This window comes from Corvus hawaiiensis, chromosome 5 (genome assembly GCF_020740725.1).
Source record: "Corvus hawaiiensis isolate bCorHaw1 chromosome 5, bCorHaw1.pri.cur, whole genome shotgun sequence".
NCBI lineage: Eukaryota > Metazoa > Chordata > Aves > Passeriformes > Corvidae > Corvus > Corvus hawaiiensis.
The window spans coordinates 40,449,637-40,476,827 of NC_063217.1; the positions used below are offsets into that span (position 1 = coordinate 40,449,637).

General features: G+C 41.3%; 1 protein-coding gene and 1 long non-coding RNA gene across 8 annotated transcripts in view; one reads left to right on the plus strand and one right to left on the minus strand.

Moving 5' to 3' along the window:
• The window catches only part of TLL1 (tolloid like 1), a 128,566-nt gene extending 120,304 nt beyond the window's left edge, over nucleotides 1–8,262 (minus strand). For both annotated transcript variants that reach the window (XR_007203578.1, XM_048303358.1), the window contains exon 1: nucleotides 6,912–8,262. Coding sequence is in view for 1 of the 2 variants with exons in the window: in XM_048303358.1 (XP_048159315.1) it covers nucleotides 6,912–7,068 (157 nt within the window). In the remaining variant the exon portion in view is untranslated. The remainder of the gene's footprint in view (nucleotides 1–6,911) is intronic.
• Nucleotides 8,243–27,191, plus strand: part of LOC125325853 — a 33,436-nt gene continuing 14,487 nt past the window's right edge. Inside the window, exons 1-4 of one of the 6 annotated variants that reach the window (XR_007203581.1) lie at nucleotides 8,275–8,842; nucleotides 10,256–10,357; nucleotides 13,335–13,423; nucleotides 13,530–13,629. This is a non-coding gene — a long non-coding RNA (uncharacterized LOC125325853). Of the gene's footprint in view, nucleotides 8,843–10,255; nucleotides 10,358–11,185; nucleotides 13,630–27,191 lie in introns of all 6 variants that reach the window. The other 5 variants (XR_007203583.1, XR_007203582.1, XR_007203580.1 and 2 more) reach the window with 5 other exon arrangements.

Here is a 27,191-nt window from a genome sequence, read left to right on the forward strand (position 1 = left end):
GAAAGTCCACGTATGTGTTCTGTATAAAACATTTGTAGCTGGATATTTCAGGATTGGCTGTGCAGTGTTTAACAGATCATTGCAGCTCACTGAGCATCCAGCATGAGGCCTCTGAGAACATGCTGGTCACACACAGCCCACTCATCTTTCTCCTCCTCCTCATTTCCAGCTGTGAGCACAGGTGCCCAGTTTCTTTGCTACAGAGCTATCGAAGCACTAGAGGACAGTCTTACAGAAAGTCTGATGATGAGCTAGAAGTTATATTTGGAGGGAATAACTGATAATTGTAAACAAGAGAATAACACATCAAGGGAAGAAAACAGGAAGGAGTAGAAGACTGGTCAGACAGCACTGTGAAAAGCCGAAAAGCAAGTAAAAAATGCATTCAGTGGAGGGGGAATCCAGAAGCAAGGGAACTTGCCATAGTAACAATGACAGAAATTACAGGAAAAGAAGTAGAAGATACACAGCAGACACAAAGAATGAATATGCATTAAAACACATTAACAGATTGGCCATTAGCTCTGTCTTAGCCAAGAAAAATATTCTGACAAGACAGAACTAAAAATACACAAAGATTTCTCTAGTCACACTTTCAGTTCTGTTACTGTGAAGGAATGTAGTAGGGAGGTGGAGAGAGATTGCTTGCGGTTAAGAATGGGGGGAATGAACTGAATTCAATAATGACTGAAACAAGTAGATTAGAAAGATCCTAATAAGTCTGAGAAAAACTGAAAAACACTATGAAATGCTGCTCATCCAACTGAAAGCTTTGAAAGGCCAAAACTTAGTTTTGCTCTGTAATATCGCTCTTAGAATATATCTTTTCTTCAGATACATATTAAAAACAAAAATTATATACCATAATATTTTGCTTAGTTGAAAACCAAACTATAAAAAACTATTTCAGTTTAAGGATAAATACATCTTTTCTAAACAAAGACTAGAGATTTCTTCCCTTGTTCATCTTATAAAATTTAGAGTACTATAATGCATCCAGGAAGGGAACAAAAAAGTCTTCTTCTTCACAAGGTCCCCTGTGCTTGTGAAAACCAGAAGTTGACTCTCCTCTCTTACAGCTCTTCCATTTTACAGACCTTCTGTCACTACCATGCACCCCAGACATGATTTTCTCTCCAAAAAGAAGGGAATGAAATTATGTCATAAGCCTATCAACCCTATTGTCCAGAGGGGCAATCGGAATGACATAAGGCAGACATCCAGGTGTGGTGAATGTTTCAGAGTTTGCCTTGGGGACCTGATCCCAAGCTCAATTAGATTTGCCAGTTAGACTCATTTTGCAGTGATGTAATACTGCTCCTTGCAGGTCACTTGTTTGACACACAGGATATATATTCAGAAGCAGATCCCTATGGAAAGTGGTCTGGACATGAAATTGAGCCTTTGGTGTGGAAGGATATTCACAAAGTTAGAACATAAAACATGCTCGTTTAATGTAATTTTCCCAGAGTTTCATATTGAATTAATCTTCTCAATGAAGCTGAGGAGAAAAAGAACTTTATGTTCTCACAAATCTCTTTCAAAGCTGTTGAGATACCACATTTAAGGGCATCAACAATAAAGTAATGGTGGAGAATTTTGGGGGGGAAAAAAATTATTTAAAAGCTAAATTTGTCAGTAGTCTTATTTACCCTATAAGTTTATCCACAGCAGGATGGAAACCAGTTGGGAAGACTGTTCAGAAAAGCTTGTTTCTGTTTCAGCTGCCTACACTATGCATTTACTACATGAACAGTCACAGTTCTGTCAATCTGGCAAGCAATATTAGCAGCACAACCTCTATATTAGTGTAAACTGCACAATATATCTTTAAGAGTCTACTACATGACTGAACTATAAATATGAAATACCTCAATTATCTAAATCATGCACAGATTCAAAACATGTAATCAGAGGTTTTAAGAATTTTCCTATTACCAGGCTGCACAATTAGAATGGTTACTACTGAACGTGTCCCAGAGCACAAGAGGGAAACTAAAAAAAAAACCTACAATGTAGCAGCATAGAAAGCTGCTGCTACAACAATAAAAAACAATAGTTAGATTGCAGTTACAGATGATATGGTATAACAATTGCACTCAACATCTACCATCAATTTTTCATGTTCAGCTACTCACAAATAAAATATATTACTAGGTTTCATGCTTCAGTGATGTGGGAAATACTAATTTCCCTGCTACAGACAATCCAAACTTTTTTTATTATTTATAAAGGTGCAAAGTAACCAAATGAGTTCCTTAGAATCTCACAGGAGGGAGAAATGGACATGTGAGGAGGGTCTGCCTTAATTTTCTCTAATTCTCCAGCAGGCGGGCATGCATACAGACAGAATTTGTTCTTAGTCAAATAACTGTATGCTAACGATCTTTCAAGTTATGAAGCCATAAATTTAATTGCTTGTTTTCAAGATTTTTTTTTTTGACATTTTTATCTAGCTTCACTGAGGAAAAAAAAATAAAAGTAATTCATACATGATTTGAAAGGAAAAAGATCTCAATTAGCTGGGTTTTGGCAGGGGTAGTAATCCAAACTAACTACAGTGAAAACTGTAAAAGTTTCAGTGAAGTTTTCCTTGGGAGAATTTTCCCCAGTGCAATACAGAATTTCTGGTGCAGAAAAAAAACAAGAAAACAAGGCCTACAAAAGAGAAAAATAATAGCCCAAGGAACTCAGCTTCAAGCCTGTTTCCCAAACCTTTAACATTTGTTTTAGGAAGTGAAGTACCTCACAGAAGAAGTGCTAAAAGAGACTTATCTGGGGACAGTCAGCTGTCCAGAGGCTGAAACAGACCTCAACACTGTGGCTATACAACAAAACGAAGGCTTCTAGCCTAATCTCCCACCGTTCGCGGTATTTTAATTGGAAGACCACACCAGAGTACACTCTCTTTTTTATTTGCTTTGTTTTGTTTTAGGAAAACAAAGTTGTTGAGAAAACAAAACAAAAGCCTTCAAAAAACATTGAATATCAACTAAGTGCAGGCTATGAACAAGTATTACAGGATGGGAAATTATTTTTCTACCCATCTCACTCTCTATGTTTCTCAGCAGATATCCTGAATACATCATAAACTGTGGTAAGAATGGACAAAAAGAAAAACTACAGGAATCCACAGATAAATATAGGTGCATGCTGCAATCTGAAAAGTCTGATGATGCCCACTGAAATCTAACTCAGCATTTTATTCTTTGGAGTGGTATCTGATTATACAAATGCTGATCTATGTCCTTAGATTCTTTAGAGTGCAGTATTCCCAGTTTCACATCTTCTGGCAAATTAGATCTTGAAGATGAACTAAGAATGCCTTACACTTGAACTCACAACAGTAAACACTGGGGGCAATATCCTGCAGAGAGACACAAGGAAATATCCGAGACATCAGAAGCACAGAAACTGTGTTACATCACATCCCGCTGTTACAGTGTGCCAGGATTCTTGTTATAAGGAGGAGTAGCATGACCCAAAATTCACACATAGGTTAAAGGTCTGCAGACAAACCCACGGGAAATCACACAGCTCATCAAGTTCTTCTGCACAATGTCAACAGCTTCCTTCCAGTGGTCATCTCCCCAACAGCATCACAACATTTCTCCAGGCCCTTCTCCTACCTGAAGTACCTGAAGTACTGGGGCTCCCAGTACGCTGGCTTCACTACTGAGAGTGTACTTTGGGGTTGTTGCATAAAATAGCTGCTGTTTTAGATGCAAATGGAAACATCAGTTCCAGAAACAATTACCAGTTCTACTGGGCATCTGACTGACACTTGTTATCTGTAGGTTTTTCACAAAGCTGGAAATATTGTAAGAAAATGTACTTTTCAGCCTCTATAGCATCCCGCACTGTGCCGCTTCCAGGAAGTCAAAGCAACAGTGTGATTCTAGGCACATTCACTAAAATGATCCCTTCCTTGTGAAAATATTAAAATACACACATAGTACCCATAAAAAAATCCCACAGAATACCCAAAATAACCCCTCAGAGGCTGTCACATTGTGTTTCTGGTAAATTTCTTCAGTTCTTTCACAAAAACCAGGGAGAAAGGTTTATTCAACAGAGTTAGGATAGTATCTATAAAGAGATATAGAATTGTAACTTCATCTAACTATGGATCTGATGCCTCATGTACAGTGCTTTCTGTCACAAGATTACAAGTGTTTTCACATGTAGTCTATGCAATAAAAACTAAGCAGTGAACATTACTCACTGGAGAAAATTTGAACACAAATAACTTCGAAAATACAGGTCAAACAATCTTGCATCAACATATTTGGGGGTAGGTAAAATTATTCTAACATGTCTAAAATTTGCACAGGTATCACTGGAGTTGTGAAGCATGTCACTAGGTAAAACCATAGTGGTTTTGGGTGTTTCTCCATTTTACTAAGTTGCAGAAATTCACTTTTATCTGGTTCCTAACAACACTGACCCAACTGACCAGCCTGAACAGCTTAAAAAAAAAAACAAAACCACTTTTACAGCCTCAGCTGCAGGCCCTCAAGATGCAGTAAAAACAGGTGTTGACTATATCTAAGATACAAAGCTTGCATACCTTGAATGTTATCTGTGCAAGAATTCTCTTATTTTATCCTGTTACCTTGCGCATAGAGTGACACCCAGATTTGAGTGTGAACGTCTCACACCCCTGAGTGTGAAGCCTGGCTTTGTCCTTCTACAGGGCCTCACTGTGGAACCCATCCTGATGGCAGAGATCAGTAAACTTACTCCTGGGAGTCCAAAACCCACCCCAGCCGATAAGAGCTGACCTAGGGAGAGCACAGACTTGGGCTGTGCTGCTAAAAGAGGCTGAGCACCCACTACTCCCAGCATCTTTGATCAGGCACCAGTACTTTACAGTCTAGGATTAACAGAGCCTTTAAGGAAGGTCTAGCAGGAAAAGTAAATTGCAAAATACCGTTGTAGGATCAGTTTCACTGATATCTAGAGCTTTCAATTTTTTATGAAAAATGATGGGTACGTGGTACATACCCAGTGTGCAGCAGTTAGGTGCATTTTTATTTCTGAAGGACTACCACACACTAAGAAGCAAACAAAAAAAAAATGGGGGTTTTACTGGGTAGAGAACTTCAAAGTGACAGCTTTAAGACTAAGAGGAACTACACAAAGGTAACTCTCCGCACACCTACCTGTCTCTCATCCCTGTAGTACCTAAGCTCCATATACCTGTGAAGCAGCACAAGCAAGAACTTCAATAAAATATTTCCATGGGCCAAATTTTCCAAACAAACGCTTCTTTCTCCAGGCAAAACAGAGTGATGGCAGGGAATTGGCAATGCAGATCAAATTGCAGTCTCCTACTGTTGTCTTTCTCTCATGCATAACCTCTAAACACTCAGTATTGTGAATTATAATTGCTAATTATTCCCACTATGAAACGAGAATCCCACAGCAACTGAGAGTAAATACGCATTTCTCATTATATGAAATGATGCATATGAATCTTCTTAAAGAATTACAGACCAGAAGAAAAGAATGCAGGTTAACTATGACCAGTTACTTATATTTATTTGTGAGTGCTAACTGAGGAAAAAATAATGTTTTGTTTGCAGTTGCTTCTGTTCTTTTTGAACATTCTCCAGCTGTAAGAAAATCAGACCTAACAATTCACACTTAGGAACAAAATATTTTTGTGATTAGAAAAACAGAGTGTCTGCATATTTGGCATATATGTACACCACATTCTCTTCAATAAATTAAAGAAAACCACACAGATATAGTGAACACAACCTTTGGCTGAACTAGTTTTCAGAATACAAAATAATTAATGCAAAGGAGGCTGCTAGAAAACTTGAGCACTTGTTTAACAATAGAGCTGTTGGGAATGGACAACCACTGTTGATAACACATTGGGGAGGGAAAAAAAAGCATCACCGAGATACACTTGTCTACTGAAATACCAGTGAACCCGGTCCCTGAGGTCAGTTCTTGTTACTGATAACTTTAATGGGTGAAGAACTGTACCTGGCTTTAAGGAGGCTGCAGTCCTAAATCAGTAGGATAAACGTTCTAGAAAATCACTCAATTGCTGTGCTAAGTGAGAAGAGGCTGCAACTCAGCTCTCCCCGCACGGTTTAGACAGGGATCTGTCAGGCACCGAGCACGCGGGAGGCACCCACCGCACACGCTGTGGAACACCAGCCCGCAGCACGCACCAGTCGGGCTCTGAGAGCCGGACACGTGGGCTTGCCCGGCTGAAACCCCGGCAGACAGCCACCACCCCCCGCATCCCCTCCCGCTCGGGAGCCGCACTTATCGCATCCACATCCATGGGGCGGCCAGCGCCGAGGGCCCGCTCCGGCCCACGGGAAGGGTTGACCGGCCGGGGAGCGACAGGTTGGGATGGAAGAAGGCGAGAGGGAGGCGGAGGCGGCACCCGCTCCCGTCGCGGGGGCGGGCAGGGCCCCGGGAGAAGCCGCCACCCTCCGGCGGAGCCCGGCCCGGCGGCTTCGTGTTCCCGACTGGTGCTGCGGGGCACGGTCCCGCCTCGAAACCTTCGAGCGACGCCGAAATGCTCTCCGCAACTTCCGCGGCTCCGGCGGCGTCCTGACCCGAGGGCTCCTCGGCCGGCACGACGCCCCCGGGGCCGCGGAGCGGTGGCGGCCGGTCCAGCCCTGCCCGCCGCCGCGCCCCTCTCCCACCCCAGCCGGAGACCGTAGGGAAGTAAGTGGGAAGTCCCGGAAAAGCAGGTCCCGGGTACCTTCCCAGGTAAGGGGGCTGGACGTAGGGCTCCGGCTGCGCTCGTCGCCGCTGCCCCGGGAGGGAGCAGGTGAGCCCGGGACTCCCCACTCACGCACCCCGCGTAAATAAAGCCGAGACAAAGTCACCATCTGGGGAGGGGGCGGGGAGCTGCATCAGACGTGGAAGTCACTTACCGGCTTTGCAAGGATCCTTATAATCTATCGCCTCGGCTTTATCCTCTTCAGTGAAATCGTAAGTGTAGTCATAATCAAGGCCAGAGCAGGAAGAAGGCTTCCCGCAGACAGTCCACCCGGCCAGCCACAGTGCCATCCTCCAGCAAAGCATCTTCATCCTCCCTCGGGCGGAGAGGTGGCGAGCAGGGCGAGGGTGAACTAGACGGCCGGCTCGGCTGTCCACGCCGGTTTGGGAAAGGAGGGTAAGGGATGGAGAAACCACAGCTTTTGGGGGAGGTTGGTATTTTTTCCTTCCTCCACCTGGAGGCTCTTCCAAGAGACGGTGCTCCCTAGGTAGCCCCAGTCAGACGGGTGCGACGCAGAGTGAGGAGCATGAGCGTCGCTGGCCCCCCTGCCCCCTCGCCGGGGAAAAGTCGCTGGGTGTGTGGGTGGGCGCAGGGGGTGGACTCAGGCCGGGAGATCCTGTCTGTCAGGGCTTCCCCTCGCCTCTGTCAAACCCCAGCCAAACTTCCCGCGGAGGAGGAGGCGGCGGCAGCGGCTGCTGCCCGCGTCCCGCTCCGCGCCCGGCCCGCGCCCCGCTGCGTGCCCGCCGACCGCCGCGCCTCCGACCCCGGTCCCGCTGATGCTGCCAGAAGATAGATCCGGGCTGCACATCAGCAAACTACCACGGGGAGAGGGGAAAAGAGAAAGAAAAAGAAAAAAAAGAAGGAAGGAAAGAAAAGGGAGGAGGGAGGGGGAGGTGGGGTGCACTACAGCAAACCGCGGAGCTCTACTGATGGGAGGCAGCAGCTATGCTGGAAGGAGCAAAGTGTCAGAGCTTCGCCCCCCTCTGCACAAACACTTACTCTAAGCTCTGTCTCTGGCCTGTCCCCCCTCCTCCGTCCCCCTTTAACTTACGAAAACCTTACAGGCAACTAACACACAGTCGTCAGCATCCTGCTTACTTATTCATACAGTCAGGGTCAGGATCCGGGCTGCTTCTGATCTGCTCCCTTGATAGTGTGTCTTATGGAAACACACGCGCATTCACTATACGCCTCTATCTCCATATAGCCTTCTCTCTAGATAAGCAGTGCATGGCATTTAAACAACAACAACAAAAGGATCTTGATCAGATAAAACAATGCACAGATCGACAGCCGGCAGCCAAAAAAAGCGCGAGAAAATGGGTGATGAGGAGGACGATGAGAAGAATTAAGTACAATTTAGGAGACAGGAAAATAAATCAGTGTCTGTATATTTCCCCCTCTGCTGCAGCTGCTTTGCAGTGTTAGCCCCATGAGCTGAAGGGTGGGGGTTAAGGAGCGAGGGGGAGGGGGAAAGAGAAAAGTTTAAGCGCCCACAGTTTGTTTAAAACAGAGGAAGGCATTATAAAAGGTCCATTGGTCTCCAGAAGTTCAGCCAAGCAGCTGGGAACCGGCTCCAAAATGAAAGTAAGAACAAACAAACAAACATAAAAAAAATAATCAAGGCAAACAAAAAGTAAAATTGCAGCATGCAGCAGCAGCGCAGAGATCTTGCAGTCGAGCTTTCCTGCTCTCACGTGGATCTCCAGGAAAGTGGTGTAGGTTTATTTTCCAAGCGAAGTTTCCGCGGGAGCCACCGCCCCGCTCCGCGGTGTCCTGCCTGGCCTCGCCCGGCCCCGCCGCGCTTCAGCGCCGAGGCGCCCCGAGCTGCCGCCGGCTGCGCGGGGCCGGGTTTTGTTTTAAAGCTCGAGAAGGGATCAGCGCGCAAAGCCTCATTTCAGCCGATCAACCTGGAGAGGGAGGAGGAGGGGTGGAAATACGTGCTGCTGGATTAAATAAGATCAAGCGGGAAAAAAATTTATATATATATATAGGTGGCTAGAGATCTCCCTGCCTGCCTCCTCCCCTCCCCCGAGACTGGCAGCTCCGATCCTGCAGAAACGCCTGAGACTGTTTCTGACCAAGGTGAGACTTTTCCGTAGCAAACTCTACTCCTCCTCCTTTTACGAATTTCCATGGAAAAGGGCGGGGGGGACGACGAGGGGCGGGTAGAGGGGTGTTTCTTCTGCTCCCATTTCGCCGGGGTGTCACATTTAACACGGACTTTTGAAAAGGCTGCCGCGGAGAAGTGGCCGCGTCTTTCTCTCACGTCCTAGCCCTCACAGGCTCGCTCTCCCCGCAGCACTTCCCGGTAGCCTTCCCCCTGTGGCAGGGGTGGAAATCCGGAGATAGTCCCTTCCCCTGGCTGTGCCAGGAGCGCAGGCAGCGCCGGCGGCGCGCCCCTCGGCCCCGCGGGCAGCTCCAGGTGCCGCGGGGGCGGGGGGCAAGCCGAAAGCACTTACGAAAACTCCGGGTGGGCACAGTTTGCTATCGAGAGAGGGAAGGAGGGAGGGGGCACAACTTTCTATCGCCGCTATCAAGACTTAGCTGCCCCCAAAAAACGGGGGACGGGGGTCGGGTGGGGGCAAGGTGTAAAGCCTCCTTTCGAATGACGAAACCTGTACTGCCTACCCGGGGACTCTTCGTCTGCCCCTGCCGTCCTGCGAATGAAGGGCTAGTGTTACCATAGATAGGCACTCTCGGCAGGTCATAACATTAAATCTGAAAAGGTCGGTCAAGACAGAACTAATAGGAGTTTAACAATATTAAGAAGTCTGGCACCGAGTAGCATCAGTCTCTTTAAAGCAACCATGTGCTTCCTTACATTTTTGGCATCCAGACTGTGTCCGCATTGCTCCTAATTCAGTCTTGTTGCTCCAAAGTTGAAAGCCAAGGAATGGGTAGCTGCCACTGAAAAGCTGCAGCCTTCACTAGGCAATCTCTATCCCAGCAGTTCAGTTTGCTGTGTGTCATAAAGCCCTCAAAAAGCACCACATACCAGATGAAAGAAAAGCCTGAGAAACTTGTGGCCTGCTCTTTTCCCCTCTTCCTCAGTATACTTTCTATGACTAGCCACCTCAGACACTTGGAACTGACTCCAAGGAAGTTGTCAGAGACCCTTTCTGTCAGTCCCTCAGAGCACTGTGGGAGCTGATGGCTACCTCTGCTTGCACAGTGTCATGGTTTGCTGGGCTGTGCTTGGCTAAAGAAACCAGCCTGATCCAATCTGAAATATGATTTCTGTTATTTTTTTATGTCCACAAAGGAGGCAGCTTATCTTGCAGTGTTATTAATTACATGCTCATTTGAAAAAGTGGACCCCCCTAACCTGGTTTTGTTACTTTGCTTGCTCTTGCTTCATATGTCCACACCTTTAAAAAGTTAACTTTCTTTCCTGTGCCTTTACACTTCCACCCCTAAAAGAAACGATCTCTGTCTAGCAAGCACTTGTTTGTCAACAGAGCTTTAGAAACACTGATTTTGCTTATTGCTTTACAGCCCAAGAAGTGGAATGTACAACATGCAATCCTCAACACGCCAGTCTCCCAAGTGAGGAGATTATTAGAGCCTCTGCGGTGGGAGATTAACCCTCCCAGCAAGGTAGGCACTGACGTCACCTTCTGCCTCAATCTGCCCCCGACCTCAGCATCACCAGCACTAGCACTGGCGGAGCAGCACCAAGCACTCACAGCCTTGAGGACAGCTGGCCTTGCAGAGCCCTGACTAAGACAGGAAACAAACTCAGAAACGCTAGATGGGAGTCATGCAGAAATCTGGGCACATGAGTGCTGTAACAAACAAATGTGTGTATATGTCAGGGTAAAAGCTGTTTTCTGCTGGTAACCCAGAGCAGCTACACATTAGAATTACTCTTTAAAATATGCACTGCGGCTCTGCAGAACCTATTCTACATTGCTTAGGTATTAATATTTCCATCAGTCACATTATTAAAAAGCTTTCTTTATATTAAGAGAATTTTTTCCTAGTAACCAAACTGTTCCACATTAAAAAAAACTTTTCCCCTAAGTAACCTGTTAATTATTCAACCTAGCTTCTTTCACGATGCAAATTTTTGAAATATTTTAAGTAAAAAATATTTTTTCCTTATCACACATTCATGTCTACCATTCCAAAAAGCTCACAACTCTGATAATCCATCTGACAACACAGTCAATCAAAAATCCATCCTACAGCCGTTTCCAAAGAAACGAATACATAGCCAGGAAGACAGAATGCTTAAGCTGGAAGGAAACCAACCAAAGGAACACAACAACAGCAACAACAAAGCCATTTTCCCTTTTCTTTTAAATTTCCTGATTTATGGGTATATTACAGGGACACAGGTAATGTTAAATGCAGTTATGTTAAAAGTGGTGGTGGCATTTATATATATATATATATTTATTATTATTATTATTTTTAATCCAGAAAGCTGGAGGCTTTTCAGCTCTTCCTACACAAAAAAGAAACAACCAAAACCAAAAAAAACTTTGAAAAAAGGACAAGTATGTACCAAAGACAATCACAGAACTAAAAAAAATACATATGAAACATCGTTGCTCACACCTCCTCCTCATTCTTTGGCTATCTGTCTGCTGCTTAGGCCTCCATCTAGCGTGGAGTTTTAGGTGGGTGGACACAATGGGCTTATTCACAAACATCAAGCTCAGCACATGCCTACGGCTTTGATGGCTGAAGACCATGGTGGGTCAGCTGCTTGGGACCAGGACTCGTGGGACTTTTCAGAAGGCTAAAACAGAGAAGTTCTGCAGAAGCTGGTTACCTTCCTGCTTTATCTCCTGATACACATATTCTCTCTGAGGTACCTAGAGCACTTCTGAAACAGCCGTAGTTACGTTTAAGTATTTTCACATTCCCCAAGTGCTCATTCTGTAGGGAAATACTGAAGCTGAAAGCACATTGTGACAAATAAAGTGTCTACAGTAACAAACATGCATATACACAGTCATAACACTATACTGAGTAAACCATATAAACTAAAATTAAACTTTCAAAGTTAAAAATCAAGCACTCATGATCTTAACAGCAGTGAGCTCACCAGAGAAACCGTATTTCTCCCTTCTCTCCTACATGTACTCATATATTATGAAAGTTGCTCATTGCATGTTCACATACAATTTTTTTCTACAAACCTCTGTGCTTAATTAACAAAAAGCCCTTCAATGTTATGTTTTCTCTTTTATTTTTGAAAGCATGCCCCATGCTTTATTCATTACTCATTTATTCAGATCCTATTCTGCATACAGAGTTATTAACTTCCTCATGGGCATTTTATGGAGCTTGTTGTTACAGTATTCATGGGCTTCAAAAATATTAACTGCTTTAGTTTCATCATACACCTCTCAGATGAAGGGGTATTGTGACAGGATACGAATATTACATTTGGGAAACAGTTATAGATTGCCTGGTTTGATATTGTACTTGGCACTATAGAAAACCTTATTTCTTCAAGGCCTGGTTCCCACTGCTTTCAGTTGTAGTAATTTTACTCACTGACTAACTACCTCTAATCAAACCCTGGAGTTTTCAAGCATCTGAAAATGAGAAGCAAATTATCAAGAAGTGTAATTTAAAAGCCCTGAACCAGCTCGATCAAGGAACTCTGTGGCAGAGACAAGAGCTAAGACACAAATTTCAAGCTGTTCAGCTCTCTCAAGAATTTTGCCACCGCTTCTCTTCCCATAATTCTTTTTCTTCAATGATTCCTTCAGTTTCTAGAATAAACATGGCCAGACTCCTGCCAGCAACAGCCCCATCATTAATGATATCCACATAATTCATCCACTGCTTTGAATCTTCTTCTCCTCAACACAGTACCTGTTAGCATGAATATGTCATGCTGTGTTTGGCCAGGCATTTGAAAAGATGTGTCTCTCTTCACCACTGGATTTCATGGTTATTACTGGCAGAAGAGGGAATCTTGGGATCCCTTCCAAACTCTGGGAGAGGGTGTTTTTAAATAGCACACTCCCATCTGCTTGCTTCCCATGTCCATGCTTTGCCTTATCTTGGCTTGTTATTTCAAACCTGTCTCCAGTCTCTCTTCAGTCTTGGCTGATCCCACTTCTGTTTTTCTTATCTAGTTAATGCTGGTGTTTGATTCTCATCCCAGTTCCAGCTGCCCTAGTTGTACTTTTCTTTAATCTTGTTCTGGTACTTCTCACTCTCAGATTCATCTTCAGCTATGCAGGGTCCTTTTGTTGTTGTTTTGTTTTCACTCCCTTTATCTAGTTGATCTTTCTCTTATGTCTCCTCTCCCGATTTAACTTTTAGTTGTGTTAACATCCACCCCCCTTGTCTATTCTTTACTCCAGGTGTGCACCACAAAGCTGGTCTTGCTCCTTGACCGTATTTCCCAGCTGCAGAGGGAAAGTCCTCGCTCCAATCCTTACACTGCTATTCAGGCAGTTTTTGCTTGTCTGCTGCCTTCCATCTACCTCTTCACTCTGTTACTTTTCAGGCATGGTTTCCTTATGCAAAAAATGTGGTTGTCCCAAAATACATCTATTATTCCCATTGCTAATTTCTCCTAATCACACCCTACATTCTTTCTCAGGAGCTTTGTGCGGACTCTACCATGCTGCAAGATCAGTTTTTCCTCCCCATCTATTCAAGTGAGACAACCTTCCCTTCTCCATCCCACAGGTTTGACTGAGGTGGCTTAAGCATCCGAAATTATTGCTTCTTCTCAATTAAGTTACAGATCCAAGCAAGGCACTGCTTAAAATGATCATGTTATATATCATTGCAGGTGAGACACTCAGGTAAGAGAGCTGCTAAAACTGCTTCTATTCAAGGCTGGCTGTGGTGATGTGTAAGTCCATACCAATGCTAACAGAAAGAAAAAGGAGGTATGCCTTTACAGAAGGATATTCTCCTTCTTTCTATTCTGCTCAAGATTTAACTACGTTTCCTACAGGCTGAGCATACTGAAGCCCTTCCAAAAATATTGCTGTGGTTTTTAATTAGGATCAAACTCATATATTTTCATGTTTCATTCTCAAATACCTGGATAATTTAAGCTAACATTCTGAAAGAAAGATTGATGAAGAAGAAATTAAGACTAAAAATCAGCTCACAGCTGATACTAGCAAGGAAAATATTATACCAAATCTTCACAATTAAGCAAAGGTATATAAGCAACTTAAACAATATCTACCAACAGAGAGTATCAAGAAATTTTAATATTAGATACGCAATCAGACTGTGTTTCTAACATGACTTGTGTTGTTCTCTCAATTTTTAATCCTCTAAAAGCTGCAGAAGAGCAAACTACATTGATAACACATACTGATGTTAAAACAAGTCATCAAGAAACAACAACAAAACCACCGGTGCACTCCTTAAATTAGAAACTGTTCTGTGTTTGCTCAGCATCCCTGATTCTCATCAAGCAATAAATCAATTTGCAGTAGCTGTGGACAGCTATTTAAACACAGGGCCAGAAGAGCTTAATTGTTAAAGCAATGTTCAAAGCTAGAAAGTATAGGAGGTTAGTATAAGAGGTCATATTAAATATTCACTTGTCTGAAAACAGCTGCATTCCAAGTATTAGGAGGCATCCTGACCTTCTCTTAATTAAAAAACAAGGTCTGTGAGCTTTGAGCTTAGCAGAGCTTAGCTTGCAGTTCTTCAGAAGACAGACAGAGGCTGCCAGATGAAAAACTGGCATCTAAATGTTTGCCAACTTGATTTTGTTTGGTTTACTTTATTGTCTAACACAAAAACCCCCAAAACAAAACAACACCCCACCCCCCAAAAAAACCCCAACACCCCCACCCCCCAAAAAATAGCTAAAAGCTGTTTAAAAGCTGTTTGGTTTGAAGTTTGCAGTTTATGTTTACAAGTTGATAAATCATTCAGGACTTAATTCTCAACTTTGTAAGAGACTGCTCCTTGCCAAAGTTGACAGCAAATTTGCATTTGAATTACACCAGAGCTGATCGGGGTCACTTATCAGTCATCATTCTAGACGCTGGTAACTGGTGAACATAGTTTCTTTGGCAATTATATGATAATTTAACTGTAATAAAATATAGAAATGATATTACTATTCCCAGACCTGTTCTTCTATGAACAAATGTTGCTGTTAGACTCAGAAGTGACATTTGTTGTTAGACTGACTAGGTGTACAGGGTTAATCTTACCCTCCAGTATTCAGCATACTGTCACATAGCTGGGAGTCAGTGGATGATTTTTGACAGAAGAAAGCCTCTAATGAGCCTCATCTTGAGTGACTGCTGAGCATTTTGATCTTCCATTCATTTCTAGAAGACGAAGCAGCTCAGCACCTAGATGAACAGGGTTCACTGTTTTGAGCCATGTGCAGCTCAGATGAAAAGCCTCTGGTTTAGTTTACATTGTAATTTATCATTTATAACATCTCTGGCACTTAGGGCAGAAAACATGTAACACTGACACAGGAGGTAAGGAATCAAAGCAAATAGAGGAACCTTGCCCTAATTGGGTTTCTACATAGACACAATGTGTTCTTTTAACTCTGGCTCACTGAAAATAAATAAGGCCTATCACCAGCAACCAGGAAGAAGAATGGCAATTGTCTTACAGAAAGCAGCATGAAACTATGGTACAAGTGCTATCAGTGACAGAAATATTGTCCTGTAGTTATCAGCATTGTTTTGGCTGTGGTAATACTTATAAAAGTTCTCTACACAGCAGAAAACTTTTACTTTTCAACACTGTCTAACATATTTCTCATTAATACAGGTAGCAACATACCCACTGAATTTTATGGTGCAGCTATCGGAAAAAAATCCTCATATACCTAAGGTGTCTTACTTAGTACTCTTTTCTTATGTTCAGTGTCATAAGATCATAAATGTTTATGGCAAAACTAATTTAATTGCATCCACATTATACAGCCCTATCCAAAATTATTTGTACTCTGCTTATTGTCAATTCTTCTTTACTACAATAGAATATTTTCCAGCTACAGCTTCTTGTGAAAGAAGGCACTGATGCACCATGCAGCAATAATTAATAACCTCTGTCCGGAAAATTCAGGGATTATATTGTATTCCAAAGCTGAATGCTCTTTCACTCACCAAGGTGATAGTTTTGTGCAGGCACAATCAATATTTGCTGTAAATAATACATATTTCACACTAATTACACACCTATATATTGAATATACATATGTTTTACAATTTGAGCTTAACTTGCAGCCATTTCAGTACAACTTTCCTTCAGCATTATTAGAGTACTAAGCCCTTGCAATTCATTTTTTGCCCCCTCACCTCAAAGCTATATAATTTGCAATACTAGAGATGTCACAGATGACTGACTAGAGATAGCTATTGTCAATTGAGGGCACATATATATGAATACTCAATATAAAGGACCCAAACTAAGGTCTGAGACCAAAGCACTTCTAAAATTAATTCCAGAATCTGGCACCAGCATTTACATAAATTTTTTTATCTTTCCAAGAAAAGGGTGAAAGAGGACCCAGGCACCACTTGCACAGTTCTGTGTTGCATTTAATAGAATCCATTCTCACTGCAAAAGCACTGAGGGTTTTCTGAAGAGTCAGATTTACTATACATTCTCCAGACATCTAGGTTTGCGTTCCCCACGTGCTGGCAGGAATGCCCTTGTCAGATTAGTCACTGAAGCCCTTACTTTATGAGTATGGGTTTAAAACATTGAATATACGAACTCAGAATCTTCAAGTGTGAATCATAAGAATCAAGGTGTACATTTGTATTCCTGTTTATTATTATGTAGAACTGCAGAACAGGTAAGATTTATTTTTTAAGTATGTGTTTGCATGTGCATTTTATTTGTTAAAGAATTGCACTTACCATAGAAAAACTGCACCTAATTCCCAACCTACCTCCATCTACCATAGCCAGATTTGTATCTGTGTGGATCCTCTTTTCAGTGAGTGACGTGAGTAGCAGTTTGCAGGACAGACATTGCAGATAAATTTTGCACAAAATGCTAGCAGTGAAAACAGTCAGAAATATTTCTGGTTTAAGACTAACCTACATTAAAGCAAGAGATCATGACTTCTAAATGATTCAAGCAGCCTTCAATTTGTGAGAAACTCTCCTACTACTACTTTTCCTCCTTCTTAAACCTGTTTTCTTATCGCTGTATTCTGTTCATGTAACCTGTCACAAATATGCTGAAACCCATCACTTTGTTACTCAAATCTCTATAGAAATTGATACTGTCAGTTCATTTTTATCTCTATAAGTAATTATTTCTTTGGTGTCAAATGTCAAACTATTGAATATGGTTTTTTATATTTGCATATTTCCTTTGATTTTTAATACAGTCGCTTGATGTAACAAGTTCTCTACTCCTGTCCAAGTTCCATTTACTTTAATGAACAGATCAGTTTGTCAATTGTCTCCATGAGTAAATTTGGATCTTTGGTTGTTATCACCTGTTACATTTCTTTCCGTAACTTCCATCATCAGTGTCACCACAGGAACAGAGTATCTGTTTGTTTGGGAAATAAAGATATAGAAATATGCCTGAGGTTTGGTTTAAAAAGCAGCAGCAAATTAGATGAGGAAGACCTCTTCTGAAACCCAATCCGTGATTATATTTTAGTATCAGAACATTAACAAGGAATTATGTTGACTTAGCCTACATTACTTCTTCAGACAGTGTACACTTAATTGAGTTAGTCAGGTAGTTAGCCAGAGAAGTGATAAAACACCACAAGCACAGATTCTGTGTGAAAGAAGAGACTGGTACTTATAAATAAAATTTATTATTAATTTTCAACAGTGAGCACTTAATGAGGATTATGTAGAAAACACTCCCTAAGTCTCCTGCTAATGTCCAGGTTAAGGTCTGGAACCAAGATAGTCTCACCTGTACCAGCCACAGGCCTTTTTTACAGATTACCCACCACATGTAGTTAATAATAATTAGATGAGGTCGTCTTCCCAGACTCAACCCTCCCATCCTGAGCAAAGCTCGGTTTCAGCAAGCACCCAGAACCACCCGGAGAGAGGGCCGCGCACGGCCCCGACACCGTCCCGACACTTGCGCGTGTTTTCCCAAGAATTGCCCCGGCTTGCAAGCGGTGGCATTGGAGGCAAGGTGCAGACGTGTGGTGGCACCCCTGCCCTCCGAGCAAGCAGTGATTTTTTGGCATCCTGCGACCCCTAGTGAGAGCCGGGGCGGGCGGGAGGGCAGCGGCCGGCCCTGCCCCCGCCCCGGGCCGCCAGCGCCGGCGGGCTCCCGCCAGGCACCGGCTATTTCCAGGTCGCGGGCAAAACATCTCCCATGGGATTTCCGTTTCCCCCGTTAAGTGACTGAAAGCTACTATAAAAACATAATAACGCGTTGCCTTTGGTTGCTTCGAAACAATGCGCTGATTGTGTTGCAACTTAACAAAAAGCTGCTGTAAACTCTCAAGGCAGTGGAGGGAGAGGGGAGAGACAGCACTCATCTTCTACATACCACCCCAGGGAAGAAAGAAAGAAAATTGCCGGCTCCACTTCTACTTAATTATCTGCATGTAAGGCCTAAGCCTTTGCAAATAGCGACGATCAGTAGAGAAACGGTATTTGTTTGCCCGGTATTTGTTTGCCCGCTGGTGCTAGGAAAACATGGGTGAGAAGTTAGTCTCACAGCATGCAAATTTGCAAGCTAAGCTTTTTGCTGTTGTCATCATGCTCAGATCCACCAGAACAATAGAGTTTAAAACAATGATTGGTCCTGTTCTAAACACATACATGAATTAAAAGCTGAAAATGTAAACATGCAATTAGGGAAGAGGAAAGGGTATTTCTTAACTTGGTTTAGTTCCCTCAGCTAAGATCAAGTTGGTGTTCATATGTGTGCATCGGAATGTGTGTTTGAATATACAGACAATGGTACATAGCAAAGTGTCTTCTGTACATAAACATACTGTACACACACTTGTAGGACCACAGCTACAGTATGAAAGGGGGGAGTCTGCTGTTTTAATCCCTACAATTAACAAATAAAACATGCAAACAATTCTACCTAATGCTAGAATTAAACATGCCACAACTTTAATATTGTGATTATCTGATAGAAATTATAATACACATAATATCATTTTTTCGGTAGAAAGATTTTGACAATCTGACTGGGGAAACACTGTTATCTATCAGATTAAAAGATTCCAGGTTATGAAATATACCTGGTTTCCAAAGACACATATTAATCTCTTGTGATATATTCATTTCCAAAGAAGCAGTAGAGGCCTAGAATGAGAGGGGGGGTTTATTCAGCCTTTTACATCAAAATAATTATGGCTTGCCTTTGATGAATAGTATTGCCTTCTGATTTGTAGCTTTCTAAAACCCACTAAACTCAAATTCAAGCCTTCTAGTCAGTCTTCCTAGAAGTTTTCATCTGCTTACAACCAAAAGTAAATGTTAAAGATCTTCAGCAGTTCCGATTTAAAAGCCTACTTTGAACTCACTCAAACAATTTTCTTTGAGAGCTGAAATTCTCACAGATGTTTGAAATTCTCCCAGAGGTTTGCATAATGGGAGCATGGATAATATGAATGTTAGACAAGCCTGCAACTGCCATCTCCCATTTATCCAAAGTTTCTTTTACATGGTTTAGTGCCACCTATCCATTGCTCACTTTGCTAAATCACCACTTTAAGCAACATACTGTCAAGCCTAAAAATTGCCTCTGAGAAAATGACTAGTGTGGAGAATTCACTGTTAGTTATACTTCTTTTATGTATTTAAAACACCTATCTATTATATACTTCAAAGGAAAGAAGGAGTTCACCTTTCTGCAGCAGTATGGTGAATATCACAGCTTGCATAACCCATAATAGTACATTAGTGAACAAGTAGTCAGTAAAAGAGCTGTCTCTCTGCTACAAAGTCTCTCCTCAATCTGCTGGGCTAATTTTTCTTTAACTTTGCCCCACATATGGGCAACCTTTTACACAGAAGTTTTTGTAGGCCTGTTTGGCTGAGCAGAGAGGCTGCAAGCCCTGTAAATACCAATATAATCCTGTTGTGTCACACTGAGGGAGGGGAGGGCAAACAGTCAATCAGGGGCAGCCAACCTGATTCTGTGCAGCAATGTACATCACGCTGATGGCTTGCTCCAAGGCTACAGGGTCCTTCACCGCTGCACAAATCAATTTTTTAAAAAATATTTTTATGCAATTGGAAGTGTACACGACTAAAAGTAAATTATGTATTTTTTAAAGCATATGGTCTATGTTCAGATATATGTATCTTATTTAACAAAGACTGACCTAAGCGGAAAATAAAGATCTATTTTTTTCTGAACCGTTATAAAAGCTTCCTATAAGTCATTTGTTCTTTAACCAAATAATTCTGGAAATCCTCACAAAAAATGCAAATTGTAAGTTGATATTTACATACATTCTCTGTAGGTGTCAGCATTGCTTTATATTGTTGTAGAGAACTGTATTTTTTTCTTCTCAAAGAAAGAAGACATGCAGACTTGTCATTTTCCACATGAAAGTCAACTTTTATGCTGCTAGTTTCTTTTACCACCTGTCAGACTAAAAGATTCACTACTATCTTGCATACATGCAACTGAAGTAAATGCACAGCAAAAACCTACATTGCTTCCTTATGCACCTATTTTAAGTTTTTAAAGTTTTTTATTGTAGTTATTTTTCAAATAAATATCAACCGTAAAGATGTAAACACAAGGTCCATGTAACCTTTGCAAATGTTTCTCAAATGTTGCAAGAAGCAGCAGTTCAGTTATGCTAAATAAACTGTGAATCTACCTTCTTTACATAGACAGTAAACTGGACCCAAAAAAAGCTCTTTCAATTTTCTACTGGAATTCTCAGAAAGCCACTACATGGCAAGTATTTTTTAATACTTTCATTCATAAACTTATCATACAAGAGAAAATCTACCACTGAGATCTGTTGAGAATACATTATTGATATGAATTATCCATGCAGAAGAGAATTGTACTACCATACTAGAAGTGAATGACCTTGGGAGCCAAAGTAATAGTAATTGGATGAAAATGAATTGTACGAAGTGCAAGGTCATAAATAAAGTGCAACAACAACAATTGTTTCTGCAATCTCGGGCATAAAGAGTGATTGAAGAATGGTATTAATTAAATAGTCAAACAAAATTATTATCAACCTCCTATACCCATGAAAGGGAAACGCAATCCAAACATCTATGAGGCAAGATATTTTCAATTAAAAAAAAAGAAATATTGATGACATTATTACAAGCTCAAGTACATATGAACATGACTTGAAATGGTGCATATAATCCTGACCATTCTTTTTATCTAAGGAACGGAGAGCCTCTCTTCCAGGAGGCTATTAAGAGAGCACTTCAAAATCATTTGAAGGGATGTTAGCTTCCTATAGGAGTAGCGGAAAACAAATTAGCTACAAAAGAAAAATATCAACACAAGGAAAAAAAGTCTAAAAACAGCTCAAGAATGACATTAAATCTGGTACAGAGAGTCTGACACCACCACCCAGAAGGAATAATAAAGGAAGAAATCCCATCTACTTTTCAAAGGGAGCTAAAAGAGAACATATGACCTGTCTGCTTGGTCTAAGAGTGTGCTGGAATCTGTGTACCAGGGAGGCCTCAGTAGCCCAATCTTTCATTTGCATTACAGGTTTGAACCTGGTGCTATGCCATTATCTATTGATAAAGTCAAGTGCTACTTACAGTCATTGATTGTGGGCAGTCTCAGTTAGTCTAAGTGAAATGGAACAGATGAGAGTTTGTGGGTTTTTTGCAGTGGTAGTCTCGGAATCTATTTAGACTGGAATTCTCCTTCTCTACAAGTGAAAAGCACCTTGATTACAGAGACTTCTCAGCACTGGCTGGCTCACAACCAACATTTTTGAGTTAGGGGATTTAATTTAGATGAGGATTTCACATTGGGCATTTACTTAATTGCAAGTTTTACCTGTGTATTTCCGTAACACACGCCCTTTAGAAAAGGTTGCTTCTAAAGATTTGTTTACATACACCTTTTTGTCTTATCTGCCCCCCTCCCACCATGTTTCTAATAAATTTGTCCATAAAACTGTAGAGCTACAGTGACTTATTTTTAGGTCATCTTAAAAGTACTTAGAAGCTCCTATTAATGGCACAGTAGAATGCTGAGTTTTCTATAACTCTGTGGCTTCAGAATCTTGTCTCTATCACAGATTTGCCCTTGGGCCACAGAATAAACAAAGAGAGTATTTATAGCCCTTCTCATACAAAGAGATTTGATCATTCAAAAAGAAGGCAATGAACTGTACAGTACTTTCTATATCCCCAGGCTAAGTACTAATATTAGTGTTAAGGAAAAGCTGATGTCACCCGATCTGTCACAGTATCTGCATTTGTACATCTCTGGGTAACAATGGGCCAAAAAGGTTAATTATTATTTTTGAATTAATTTATTTCAACACAGTCCCATTGTCATGACAGATTTAGAAATACTGGCCTCCACCTGAATTACATCAGATTGCTATAGTTGATACAGGATATAGGAAAAATCAAAGTAACACTTCTCAGAGTTCATCCAAAGAAAGTTTTAAGGAAACAGATGGCTCTGACCATTTGGAAATGGCCCATAGCTATTACTCTTAATAAGAGAAGCTGGAGATGAGGTAGACAATCCTTTTTTTTTCAGGCTGTAATTTGATTCTAACATAAGGTTGAGAAGTTTATTGGAAGATTCAAAGCTTTTTTGTACTATAAGGCAGGAACTCAACAGAATAAGCTCTATGACTTAAATGGCCTTCTCAAAGTCATTCTCTACTCTCTAAATCCAATATCCTTGCTTTGGAGAAGTTTGATTTAATCTTACATCCTACAATGTGGCACACAGCAGAGATTTGCTTTATTGAGAATACCCCTGGCTGGAAGCCTCACTTACTCAGCTGGATTGACTCCTCTGTGGCTCAGGCTACTTGTGCTGCAGTGTCAGAGATATTCCTCTCTCCCTCTGTGCTGAGTACACACACTTCCATGCTCCCAATCACAGCCACACCCAGACCCTCCTCAGCCTTGGAATATTCTCATAAAGCTCAGTCTTTACTATCCTGAATTAAGGTTGATTGCTGTAGATAAAAACTTAAGTAAAAGCATCCGATATAAGTCTATGATGCATAACTACTTTAAAAGCAAGATAACCTTTTACGACTTTAAAATATATTAGAATCCAGCAGAACCATCAAATTGATCTCACTTTTTGTTACCTTTCCTTTACTGTTGCTGCAAATCCAAAATCCAAATTCTTACTAAAAATAAAAAGAAAGGATTTAAACATTCAAATCCTTAAAACAAACTGCTAAAACGCAGAGTAAAGGCAAATTGGATAAATGCTCACATGCAAGGAAATATTTTTAGACTATTAATGTATTGCCATGTGTATTACATTTTGTCATGTAATAGGTGAAGAGAAAATGGGAGTATTTGTTAAGTGATCAATCACTTAGAAAATAAGAATAAAATTTTGGGCACCTCAGGTTGTTTTTCCACTGTAAAACAATAAAGTGATTTTCAGTTCAGTTACTTCAAAGCATGAGGACCAGAAACCAATATCTTAGAAAGGTAGAAATCCCCTTATGAGCTGTGACATAGAGGTCCGGTTTGTATTGCTGAAAGGGAAAGAGTTTGAAGAAGTCAGAGATAAGGAGGAAAAAATAATTTTTTGATCTTCTGATACTATGATTTGAAAATAAATCATATTCAAATTTTAGCAATAATTCATCTGAACAGACTGGAGCTTGCAGTCCAACTTTTAAGTGCAGTGTGGATCCTACTCTTCATTGACTAGGCCCTTCCAAAGTAAAACCTTGTTACACAAGACCAGAGGCCAACTAGGCTACTTCTACTTTGTTCTAGAATGAAGAAAAATGAATTCTGACCATGTCATTGTAACATTGGCTAAATTGATGTCTAAAAGTAGGTATTAAAATGGAAAGGGTAATCACAGTGAGATACATGGAGAACAAACTAGATGCAAATTGAATGCTTGAAAGCTGGTACACCAGTTTCATTTTGGTTGTGATTTTAAAAGAATACCTTACAATAAAAAGAAACTAGACTATTTCAAAACTTGTAGAAGAAAACAAGTCCTTTGCAGAGAGTTTGCAGCTACTGTAGATATAGATCTGAGTGTCAAAGATAAAAACATATTGTCATAATAAATTAGGAAACCTGTAATTAATATGTTTGGTAATTTGCAATAGTATTTCATATCCACATATACCAAAGACTCACTTACTCCTAGTGACTTTTTCTAGTTTTCTATTTAGCAGCTGACTAAATGTTAGATATGCATATACAGATAACTGTTATTAATACACCAAATAGCTATAATGACTGTGAATATGGTGTATTGAAAGTACAAGATACATTTATACAGCTCCCTTGAAAAACAACTTTTAATGTGATTGCACACGACATTTTCCCTAAAGTCCAAGAATGAATAGTAATCACTGGATTCAACACTTTGTTTCATATTGGTAGTACAAAATATGGACCCATGCCCTCAGATTTCTCAGGAAATTAGGTGTTTTGCATTTTCTCTCCCAAAACAGTACCTCACAGGATCTTTTTGGCAAAGACAGTGACAGAAACTCATTCTCCAGGGCAACATACAGTTTCCTCAGCTACAAGACCATCCTTTCTTTTCTTGACATCCCAACTCATTCGAAACACATATCCCAACTTCCTCAACAAAACTGAGATGAGTCTTGCAAACAACAGACTCTTTCACTGTGTTGTGCTGATTCATTCCAAGCACTGTTCATCCTGCACACTGAATGAGGCATTCCTGTGGGAAAACAAAGGATGAGATCATGTAATTAAAGACTATGTCATAATGTACACAGGGCTTGAACTATAATGGCCTCAACAGTCTTAATTCTATTTCTTAACTCTTGAATGATTAAGAAGTTTTTGTTTTCTAAATCAATAGTTATGAGCAAAGACATTTAAAAATAACCAAAAACTCCAAACAAAAAAAATAACCACATGGAACCATACCAACTACTGCTTTATGGTATGCAAGGAGAATTACCAGTGGATCCAACTGGAGCGGAAAACAGCAACACTGCTTCTTTTGTTGAACATTCTATTCTTAATTTGCCTATCCATTAAGGTTTATATGTTTTCCAGAGATGTTTCAATTTTAATGAAATTCTGGCAGATTATTTTCAGCTCCTGCCTTCTGATTCCCACCAGGTCACAGGCTTGCCTTCTCTAGAAGGATGCTGATGAATCTATTAATATTCCCCAGGCCTACCTGACCAATACAGAGACCCTACAGACCTTGCTCTCTGTCATTTCTATTCTGAGTGCTCTGTCAAGTTGGACACAGAATGGTCATTCCATTCTGAAGGAAATTTAACTTTTTGTAGGGATTCTAATTTAAAACCATTAAGTTTCTGAATCTCTCCTAAAATGGATGTCATTCTCACCATTCAAAGAGAGCTGGATCTTTTGCAAGCCCTAGCAGCCATCCCACAGCAAGAGATTATTTTGAAAAATCATCCCTCCTCCCTGAAATTCTAGATCTGGAAGGCACTTGGTTTTGAAGCTGCAGAGAAACAGATTTCAGATGCTCACGCCTCATGCTTTCTGTCTCAGCACACCAGTCCTCCAGTGCTTAGTGCTGCCAGGCAGCAGCAAAGGCAGCACTGCTCTGCAAGGGGGCCAGTCCAAGAACCCAGGCCAATCCCAGCACAGTCCTGGTACAGTCCCACAGCACATCAACACCATGGGCACAAAAGGGCGCTGGAAGCAGGGCCCATCCAGGTGCTCCAGTAGGGAGCAGATGGAGACAAGGCTTGAGTTAAGGCTGCAGCACAAAGCAGAAGGGATAGAGCTAAGCAACAGACTACCTGCAATGCAAGTCCAAGGTCCAGCAGGGAAGCAGGGATAGAAAGACAGACGGATAGACACAGCACAGCTCTAGAAGGGACTGGAGGCTCAGGTCTGAGCTTTAATGGAGCCCCAGGGCCTGTAGGCAGAGGGTGTGTGGGTGGGGGTCCCAGGTGAGGCTGCTCAAGGACCCTAATATCTATTAGTGCACTCAGAGCATGAGGAATGTTATATTCAGCGCTGGGGTTAAAACTAGGAATAGAAGGGTCTTCAGAGCCTCAGCATGTTCAGTAGTTTATAGCCACCAGAAGAGGGTGTAAGCTTCTATGAATCATTGCTATTTGTTCTTTTTTTCCCGTATTCATTTGGGGCTTTGTGGCTAATACTGCTTATTTAAAGGCTTTACTCTTCCTCTCTTTCTTTAGTAATATTTTTACTTATATTGGCTTCATTTGTTTGAAGCCGTATCCTTCCTTTCTCTGTTCGTTTTGTTTGTCTCCTTTGTTCATATTTTATGTTCGTTGAAATGTAAACTTCTGGGGACTGCAATGTTGAACGAGTTCCTCAACTCTAGTTGAACTCATTAATGTTGGGAACAGGAGTCAATGGATCATAAAGGATGTAGAAACTTCTGTTCCTCACTCCTGGAGGTTTTTCCATCATATGTGCTTGGAACTCCACTTCCAAGAACCATTTCTAAGTTTTTCTAGGGTGAAGAACAAGTAGTGAGTAGCACAGCAAGACAACTAAGCCGTGCGGCGCTGATGGTGAAAAAATGTTCCATAATCGGTTGAATCTTAGGGCATATTAGGGTGCTGTTTCATGAATTTTGCCAGAGTACCCTTTTTTAAGATTTTACCCCAGAAAGCACCATCCTATACTGGATAATTTCTGACACAAAAGGTAGCAGGTCATAGTCTCAGTTGTGTTTTGTTTCCTTCTCTCTGTTTAAGAACCAAAAACTGCCAGCAAAGCAGACAGGAAACTCTCAGTGTAAAAGAACATCACAGGGCTTATTGATGCCAGGCAACACTGGACTTCAGATGCACTGAGCAGTACAGACACATTGTGAGAATCAAACAGTTACACCAAAAATCTGTGTTTACCTGTTATAACAAGAAATTGCACTCAGCAATAGAGTTGATACACATCATCTTAGAGTAATGGGTACAGCACCAGGGTACTCTGCTGACTTCAGCCTTGCTCTTACTGGCTGATCTCCCCAGTACAGTCGGATGCAAACAGTCATGAACTAGTTCACTCACTCTCTGACCAAGCATCACACAAGATTTTGTTGTCCCAAAATTCTTCAGAGATTCAGAAGCTGACCCTCTCAACCTCTCTATGAAGCACATCCAAGCAGGATTTACAAGCTTAGACACGGTTCCCTGCTAACATGGTCTAAATGCTTTACAGACCACAGAGTGAACAAAGTGGTGTCACGACTTATGTGCTTGTACTTGGACAGCTATCCAAATGCTAGAAAATCCAACCTTAATTAAGTTGTTAAAACAAGCTGTTAGAGATGCAGGATTTGACTGCTTATATAAAATAAATTATGCTGGTTAGATAAGTAT